At 46.8% G+C, this 9,196-nt stretch overlaps 2 protein-coding genes across 2 annotated transcripts; one reads left to right on the forward strand and one right to left on the reverse strand.

Moving 5' to 3' along the window:
- Nucleotides 1-353: 353 nt before the first annotated feature.
- Nucleotides 354-2,818, forward strand: LOC136450138 (WRKY transcription factor 22-like). The gene is made up of 3 exons (XM_066450460.1): nucleotides 354-1,328; nucleotides 1,542-1,667; nucleotides 2,064-2,818. Exons 1-3 carry the CDS (start codon nucleotides 727-729, stop codon nucleotides 2,530-2,532), a joined length of 1,197 nt encoding a protein of 398 aa, XP_066306557.1. The 5' UTR covers nucleotides 354-726; the 3' UTR covers nucleotides 2,533-2,818.
- A 148-nt stretch (nucleotides 2,819-2,966) lies between these two features.
- Nucleotides 2,967-8,950, reverse strand: LOC136450140 (protein SGT1 homolog). Its single transcript, XM_066450461.1, has 10 exons — nucleotides 8,723-8,950; nucleotides 7,268-7,337; nucleotides 7,039-7,163; nucleotides 6,658-6,787; nucleotides 6,331-6,427; nucleotides 6,174-6,239; nucleotides 5,163-5,301; nucleotides 3,609-3,691; nucleotides 3,406-3,510; nucleotides 2,967-3,331 (listed from the first exon to the last, which is right to left on the reverse strand). The coding sequence occupies exons 1-10, from the start codon at nucleotides 8,883-8,885 to the stop codon at nucleotides 3,224-3,226; spliced, it is 1,086 nt and encodes a 361-aa protein (XP_066306558.1). The 5' UTR covers nucleotides 8,886-8,950; the 3' UTR covers nucleotides 2,967-3,223.
- Between the last annotated feature and the right edge of the window lie 246 nt (nucleotides 8,951-9,196).

Consider the following 9,196-nt stretch of genomic DNA (forward strand, 5'->3'; position numbering starts at 1 on the left):
GAAAACAACGCGTTTACGTCCTTGTCTCGCCTCCCTCGAAAACCCGAAGCTACGAGTTTTGTCATCATGCGCCCGCCTGGCGCCTGCCCGCACTGTAAACCGACCGCTTTGCCAACAGTAAGTGTTGGATCGTGATGCAAGCACACGACGAAAGGCATCTGTCGTGCCAGGTTTATTCGCTTTACGATCGATGCTCGGAGTAGGATTCGCAGTGGCAGCCTGCTTGCAACGACGGCGCAACTGCGATGCCGATCGATGGGCGATGCATCATCACATTTCCTGTTTATTATTCCCACGCCTCCTTCAGCCTGCAGGCTTCTTTATGACACGGGTGAGAGATTCCAGTCCAGCCCCATGTCTCTCTCTCCTCTCCCTTTTGACATTTGGAGCAGAGTCAAAGAGAACAACAGGAAAAGGCCTAGCCAAGCACGACGACGACCGCCGGGGCCCCCCTTTTGACACTGCAGCCGCCGCCGCATCCCTTCCAGAAACCAGCAAAACACGCTCGCGCCTCGCGGCTAGTAGTAGGGATGCAAATCCGGGGCGCGATCTTCTTCTTTTTATCCCTGCCGTTGCTGCCTCCGTGCCCACCACTTGCAGCGGGTTGACTTGGCATCGCATCGCATCGCAGAGATCGGGCCTGCCGCCTGCGGGTAGAGCCCCCCGCGCCGTGCCGCGTCTCTGCGGACCGATTGCCCCCGGCCTGGCCTGCGCGTCCAAATATATATGCGCGCGTGCGGGGGCCGCGGGGCCCTGCTGGAGCTGGACTGCCAGAGTGCCAGTGCCAAAAGTCAACCCCCACCCCCTCCTCCTGCAGGAGCAGCACGCACGCGTCCCTCCGCCTCGTCAAAGGCTCCAGCGAGAGCCCGGTCGTGGTTCATGCGCGGCGTGCTGCTGCTCATGGCGGAGCACTTCAACGACTGGGACCTGCAGGCCGTCGTCAGGAGCTGCGGCAGCGTCGCGCACCCGGACCCGCCGGAGCCCGCCGCCGCCGCGGCGGACGCAGCGCCGCCGCGGGGAGACGAGGCGCCCGCCTCGCGTGGCACGCCGCCGCCTGTGGCTGTCCGGGGACAGGAGCGGGCGCCGCCGCCCGTGGCCAAGGCATCGGCGGCGCTCCTGTACGACCTCGAGTACCTGGATTTGGATCGCAAGCCGTTCCTGCTGCCGGTCGTCGCGCCGTCGCCGAGGCCGCGCGCCGGGGACGACGGGCGCGAGCGTGAGGTGATGATCTCCTTTCCCGCGGGGGCCGCGTCCACGTCCGGGATGCAGCAGAGGGCATCGCCGCCAGGCCGGAAGCCAGGCGCGCGCACGCCGCGGCAGAAAAGAAGGTACCGTACCGATGCTGTGCGCTCAAACTCCATCAATCATCGTCGTGCGTAGCACCATACCGATACCTTGAAGATGCCGACACAGATTTAGTGCAAGATTCCCTTTTTAGGCTTAATTTTGCGTGCATGATTTGGTTAGACAATTAGAATGAAGTGCTGCCATGGCTTATTGCTTTCCTTTCTCCTCGCTCCCTGGTTGTGGTATGATGACAGCAAGAAGAGCCAGCTGAAGAAGGTGGTGCGCGAGATGCCGGTGGCCGACGGCGGCTCGTCGTCGTCGGACCCGTGGGCGTGGCGCAAGTATGGCCAAAAGCCCATCAAGGGCTCGCCTTATCCGCGGTAACTGCCTTTGACCTCGCCTTGCATACTTTCCACGCGTTGCACTCACTGCCTGCTCGACGGTATAGCTAGAGCCTTATCGTTGACTGCAGAGCACTCAACTTGCTAGGATCCCTACACCTTAATTAATTATTGGCACCCTTTTTTTTAATAAGCAAAGAAGAAAAGGGAGTAAATGCCATCCTTAAGGCTTCACATAGATGTCCTAGCTAGTTTGATAATTCAGTCACAAGAATGAATGAAACGCCATGCCACTCGGGCATCATCAAGCTTGGTCGCACTGCACGTCACGTGTACATTTGTAGTACTACAAGACAATTCGGTAGCCGTACTGCGTGCTTGCAGTTGACCTCTCTGCTGACCCCCGTTGCAATGGGAATCTGTGTGTGACCGCAGGGGGTACTACAAGTGCAGCAGCATGAAGGGGTGCATGGCGCGGAAGCTGGTGGAGCGCAGCCCTGCCAAGCCCGGGGTGCTCATCGTCACGTACATGGCCGAGCACTGCCACCCCGTGCCCACGCAGCTCAACGCGCTCGCGGGCACTACTCGCCACAAGACGTCGTCGTCCGGCGCGGCCGCCGAGCACAGCACGGGCACGGCCTCCTCTCCCACGAGCCACGAGCAGGGCCAAGCGGTCGAGAAAGCGACCGGCCATGGCATCGGCGACCGCGAGCATGGCAACAACGAGACGTCAGCAATGGCTTGGGAGTTTGGCGGCGAGGAGATAGCAGCCATCGACGACGACGAGTTCTGGCCTGCGGGGATGGACCTGGACGAGCTCTTGGCGCCCGTGGACGACGACGTCGATTTCGAGCACGTCACGGAGGAGGAAGATGGCGTGCTGGGACGGCGGCTCTCCCTCTAGGTGGGCGCTGTAAGTTCAGAAATCAGAACCTTCAAATGCAGTAGAGGACGAAAAGATCTCGCCTCGAAGAGAAGCTATGTATAGGCGTCTTTTTTGTGCGCGTTTCTGACAAACAGGATCCCGAAAACCAACGGGATGAATTTCCGTTGTACATCTGCGTAGTACTCCGTACTTGCGTAATCTCCGAGAAGTCGGTGCGCATTGATTTTTGTACTCCTATAATTCAGGTGCACATGGACCAGGCAACAGACCTGGAACCAAGTAAAACGCCGACACATTAATACCAGGTAGAAATCAAATTTCCAATAAATTCAAATCATCCACCAAAGTGATGCAAACGCAACTGTGCCAATGGTGAACGACTGTAACATAAGTCACTGCATAGTACAATTATTCAGTTGTGAAGATCACACTATGCTGGCAAGAAAAACATCTTAGACCAAAAAGAATAGGCATTCCACAGATTATAGTTTGCTGTCTTTGTTACCACAGATGTTTCGTAGTCGATACCACAGAATAGCATACCATACGTCCATCAAAAACTACGGCAAGTAGCACTCAGACACGCTAGACTGTCATACAGAAAGCTTACAAGCAGAAGACTTAACCAAGCTCATGGCACCAAATGGGTGGACGTTACTAGGTCATAATTTCCAAGACCTGGATTTACAAAGACGGGCAAGTCCAAACTTTAGTATTCCCACTTCTTGAGCTCCATACCATCAGGAGGGCTCCCTTCCACCACCTTTGATCCAACATCTTTCCAATTGGTTGAGAGAACAGTGCCATTAGATTCCACCTGCAGGATACGTGAGTATACATAAAATATAGTTGGTTCCAAAACCAGTATTAGCTGGGCCAAAGATCACGTACGAATGACTTCATCATGGCCCTCCGCATATCTTCATCAGCATCCTTGTAGATGTCACGGAAGAATTTGTTCAATGCAGCATCACCATCAAGTTTTTCTTCCTTCTCCTGATGCAGACACAAATCATGCAACCCCATACATATTCGAGAAACCTAAGTTGCAGCAATAAGAGTGGTACATATATAAGTGGGAATCTTGATCATACCTCCTTTTTTACTTCAGCTTCCAGTTTATCCCAGTCTTTTTTTGCCTTTGAAGATGGGTATGAAGGTCTTGGGGCTGTTTCAGCTGCAGAACATATATACAAATAAAATGTCTCTCTAAGAAATGAAAGACAGTTCAAGAAAGAAATGATCAAGATTATTAATTGGCTAATATTATCTACAGAAATCTGTTCATCTCAAACTGTTGATCATGTACAGATGAACCACAAAATGGACACGCTACAAAACTAACGTGTGCACAAATCCATTACACTCAAATTAGTAGCCTCACTATACGGTTACTTGAGAAGGGCCGGCCCAGTGCAAGCAGGAGAGTCTTACCGCCTGTGACCGGAAGGTCCCGGGTTCGAGTCGCGGTCTCCTCGCATTGCACAGGCGAGGGTAAGGCTTGCCACTGACACCCTTCCCCAAACCCCGCACAGAGCGGGAGCTCTCTACACTGGGTACGCCCTTTACTATACGGTTACTTGAACAACAATCCAGATTGTTTAGCTAACCAATATCATTTAGACAAGGCTGTTCATCTCAAACTATCTATCATGTACACAGTTGCCGATAGCTTGAGCTTAATCATTGACCATCCATGAACCATGAAATGGAAAACTGTAAAAGTAAATTGTACAACTATATATATCTTAACTTGGTAGTTCATTTAACGATTTCTTAAAAACTAAATTCTTGCTAAGGAAAGCAAGATGAAGTCACCTCAACAGATGGCCTCTAAGAGTATTCGTTAATATTGCTGCATAACTACAAGCACAATACTTCTGGTTGGCAGTATTATAGTGATGCTAACATAGTTTTAAAAGTTTTCATAAATCATAAGCAGCAACATGCCTATGCTTCTTCTGTTGGCAAACCAATACTTCAAATAGCTGAATTAGGGCAAAGGATATGAACAGTCTATGATACACATTGACTGTAATTTCCCTGATACGCCACAGTAAAGAATTAGGGGAAAGGACATCAGAAAGTCTGAAACACCATTATCCGTAATTTCCCTAATATGCCATAGTAATGAATATCATATATGTTAGAATATCGAAGTCCTTTTGAATGACGATATGATACACTACACCATTAACCATAATTTCCCTCATATGCCATAGGAATATCATGTGTGTCAACATTCGCACATCATGCAGGTTTTCATTCGGTTCATCTAACTGCACCATCATTCTGATATCCACTATTTTCAGGGGGCAGTGTGCACACTAATCTAAGGTAGGGGAATGACATGGAACTGAGCAAAGGAAGGGTATAGAGGTAGAAATACTTAAATACCCATATAAAAACATCCAGCAAACCACAAAAAAAAAATGGCTCTGGCTCCGGCACAAATGAACAGGGAATGAGGAGCTGCCGGAGCCATGTTTTTGGTGCTCTACTGGCTACACCACAGTACCCCTACAGTCGCGGAGCCGGAGCCGGAGCCAGCGGGAGCTCCACCGAATGCGCTCTAAATCATTACCACAGCTGCCTAACTATAGAGACTCGGACATGATGAGTGGCAATAGTTCTAAAAGATATATTACCTGGTGCGCTTATCTTCTGGGGCACAGCCTTTGGTCTTCCACTGTAATCCAGGGTTGTCCATGTCACCTGCTCGGCTTTTGCAAGGCGTATTTCGACCTTGGTGGATAAGACTTGATATTTGCATTTCTCAGGGATAATCTGATTTCCAACAATATAAAAACATTTATTCACACATAAATAAAGTATATTCACTAAGCTAATCAGATAACTACAAATAGTCCACAAACATAACTGGATTGACAAGCAATGCTTTGCGGAATTTAAAAGACAGGCCCCTATGTCAACAAGACCAAAAGAAAATGACTCCATTACCAGGTCTTATTTGGTTTATAAGTCACTCCAAAGGAAAAAGAGAGAACAAAAATGCAACATCAATTTAGTTTCCACAAACCAACAAACGATCATTCTGAAACCTAATATACATGAATTTTACACTAGCATTAAAAATTATTTACCAAGAGCAGATCCAAAAACAAACAAGTTCTGTTGAAGCAATTTTTGGAGTTCTATGCTTATCAAAAGAATTGTATCGACTACATTATATATGATAAAAAAAAGAAAGGCAGTGCTGTGTATAAACCCAAATCTTTGCATGAAACACTATTATGTCTTATTAGCTAACCATTTTAGCTAAATCACAAAAAATTCAGGTGGTAGAACTTCACAGGGGATAATATTAACCACAAACCTCCACAGTTAAGCACATGACCTGCTAAATACTTCTTTAAAAAATAACACAAAGCAACATCTTGATTTGAAACTCCATTACCTGTGTTTATACAGTTGAAAAAAGGTAAAGTGAAGCTTATATGTGTTTTTGTTTTGTTTCTCTAAAGTTATTTAAATTTTCCACTCTTGACCTTTTGATTGAGACTCAGCAGCTAGAAATCATAAATAAATTTATATTCTGTATCTGACCCTTGTCTTCTGCTAGCTATAGGTTGACTTACACCTTAGTAACAGATAACAAGTATGAAAAGCAACATCAACATAGAATGGAGAGTGATTACCTTAGAAAACAGACGGGGCTGAAAATGGTATGGTTCTTCACCAGGGACTTCAATGGATACACTTAACTAAAATGAGAAACAAGATTAGTGAATACAGTAAAAAAGACAAGAGAACTATAATAATAATAATAATAATAATAATATGAGCAGAACACACCATCTGTTCACCAAAATCAATGACTACACTATCAGTGGGAACACCCTTAGCAAATATTGTCAGCACCACTTCTGTGGCACTGTTGTAGTAGTCATGCCTGCAGCACAAATTATTTAAGAGAAAATTTTAGCAAAAAAATAGCTACTCATGCTTGACATTAATTTCAGCAAGGGAGAAGCATTTTGCTTTCCTCCTTGTATGGCCCCCGAATTAGAATATGCTTATCAGTAAACAAATCTGTACTGGGAAAAGGTCAAGTGGTTTGATTACATAGCATTCAGTCTGAGCTAGGTGGTTCAAAGAGTTCTAGGAATTTACACTAGTTACCTGTATTTAGGTTTGCTTGGGGATTCTACCACTGGCGGTGTATTCTCTATATTTGCGACATCCTCCTTGTCCTCAACAGTAGGAGCCACAGGAGGCTCAACATTCTTTACTGGTGCCTGGCTAGATTCCTCTGGACACATAAACCAAATAACAGGGCAGATAGTATGAGATGATTGAACTGAAACATAATTATTCTCCAGTACACAAGGCTGCTGCAAACATTTCTCAGGCAAGGCAGCTAAGTGGACAAATATCATCAGAAAATAGCATGCGCCACATTGCATTCCCAATTTACGCCCCCCCCCCCCCCCCCCCCCCCCCCTCTCACCACATGCACACTGTTATTTCTTGTTTACACTAGCTGAAGTTTATTTTGCTCACCAGCGATGCGCTCTTCACATTCCTTCAATAGACGAGTAAACCTTGAATCGCCTGATGCATAGGAAGAACCCAACTCAAGAGCAGCCTTTGCAGTTTGGTATTCTTCAAGCTTAATGCATGCAGCACTGTAAACAAGAAATAACTTAGTACATAGATAAAAATGTAGCAGAGGGAATTATGGGAGTGTTCATGTATAACTTTTATTGAAAAAAAGAAGAGTGACACTAACCCTTTCCGGTAGTAGGCTTTATGCATCATAGGATCAAGTTCAATTGCTTTGTTAGCATCCGCCACAGCTTCTGCAAGTTTAGTTAGTAATTCCTTTAGTGCTATACATTTATTGTGTTCAAAAACAAATATGCAAGCCAATGATGGTAGCATGAATAACACTACAAACTGAAAAGAAACTTCATGTGCACTTTCTTGTTATACAAACAAAGAAAGTTGCAATGACAAAACCATGTAGTTTATTATTTTAGTAATTTGGTTCCAATGATTCACATGTAACTGAAGCCAAACTTTACACATCATTTCTTATTACAGCCACACCATGCGTTTCTTATGGTTCCTACTGATTCAGATGTAACAGGAGCCAAACTTTGCATTCCATTTCTTATTGCGAACAAATACTGCAATGATAGTAAATCAACATGTAGTTTCTTATTTTGGAAACTGCTGATATGGATGTACAGTTAGGATGAGGGGAAAATCTAGAATAGTGCTACACAACTATATAAACATATCTAAAATAGGAGGCATTTTTCTTGTCAATTTAACTGCAGAATCTGGTCAAAATGAGCTACTACTTTGCACTGCAACCTACTGAGAGTAATACAACAAAATGGCATCGCCCCAGACTAGGACCAACAGAGATTAATACAATCTAAATCCTTCCAGACCACTCTGTCATCACAACTTCTTCAACATGCTGCTGAAAACCCTCAAGCCACCAATTGAGTTGTACTACTTCACATGTATACACACATTTAACCTGAGACTCAGAGTAATAGCAAAAAAACAAGCATAGCAATGAAACAAGGAACTAGGGGTAACACATTACAAACCACAGAAATGAAACTGGTAAGGAACATGGGGCACCTAAAAACATGCACAGCACCACGACCGGAGCGAACTAAGGACATACCTTACAACACACATCGTGACACAGCAATTAGGGAACTTGAGATAAACCATATCACACACACAGCAAGGCAACAAGTAGGGCAGTAGGAATATACCTTGCAACACACAAGTCAAAGCTATATCCCAAACGTCATAATTAGCCCTGGACATTTCAGGCAATCTGAATCTTCGTACTCTACTGCCCACATATACTTAACTCTACCCGACCATTTCAGAAACCCCAATCATCTAGTGCCTCTTTGAATTTCGAATCAGATGATTCACCGCCAGGTCTACACCAAAGGCCGACGTTGACCTGCCACACCCTACCCTAGAATCGCCACGAGTTCGCTCATCACAACAACAAAACAGCGAATCAAACTAACCTTCTAAAAAACCGCGCAGCCGCTATACCAGGCCCTTGCGGTTACATTCACACGCACGCGCGCGCGTCGAACTACTGTCCCCGCACGTCAGCGCACAACCAATCGAACCGAACCCTAGCGGAGTAGTAGGAGAGAGCAAGGAAGGATGGGGGGTGGGGGAAGAGCACTGCCCGTACCAGTGTAGTTGCCGAGCTTGATGTGCGCCTGGGCGCGGTCGGCGTAGAGGTCGGCGGTGGCGGGCCCGGCGTCGATGGCCTGGGTGTAGAGCTCGGCTGCCAGCTCGAAGTCGTCGTCGACGAAGGCCTCCTTGGCCTTGCTCTCCAGATTCGACGCGGCCATGGCGGCTCCTTCCTCCGGCTTCGGGCGTCTGCGGGCGACGACCAGACGATGACTTGGGCGAGAGCGAACAGAATAAATAAGGGAAAATTGGTTGCGTGTACAATATCCGAAAGGCTTCGTAAAATATCACTGAAAAATTAAATCGTGACCTAGGTAGTATTATGTTAAATTAAAATAAAGTCACGGGAGTGATGAAAGCCTCCATCGCGTCCGTACGCGATATTGTCATGGATGCTCGCCGCAAACAGGAACGGCTCTTGCGGCACCCCTCTACCACGTGCAGCGCCCGTAGGTTGTGCTTGCGCACATCC

Source organism: Miscanthus floridulus, chromosome 5 (assembly GCF_019320115.1).
Source record: "Miscanthus floridulus cultivar M001 chromosome 5, ASM1932011v1, whole genome shotgun sequence".
NCBI lineage: Eukaryota > Viridiplantae > Streptophyta > Magnoliopsida > Poales > Poaceae > Miscanthus > Miscanthus floridulus.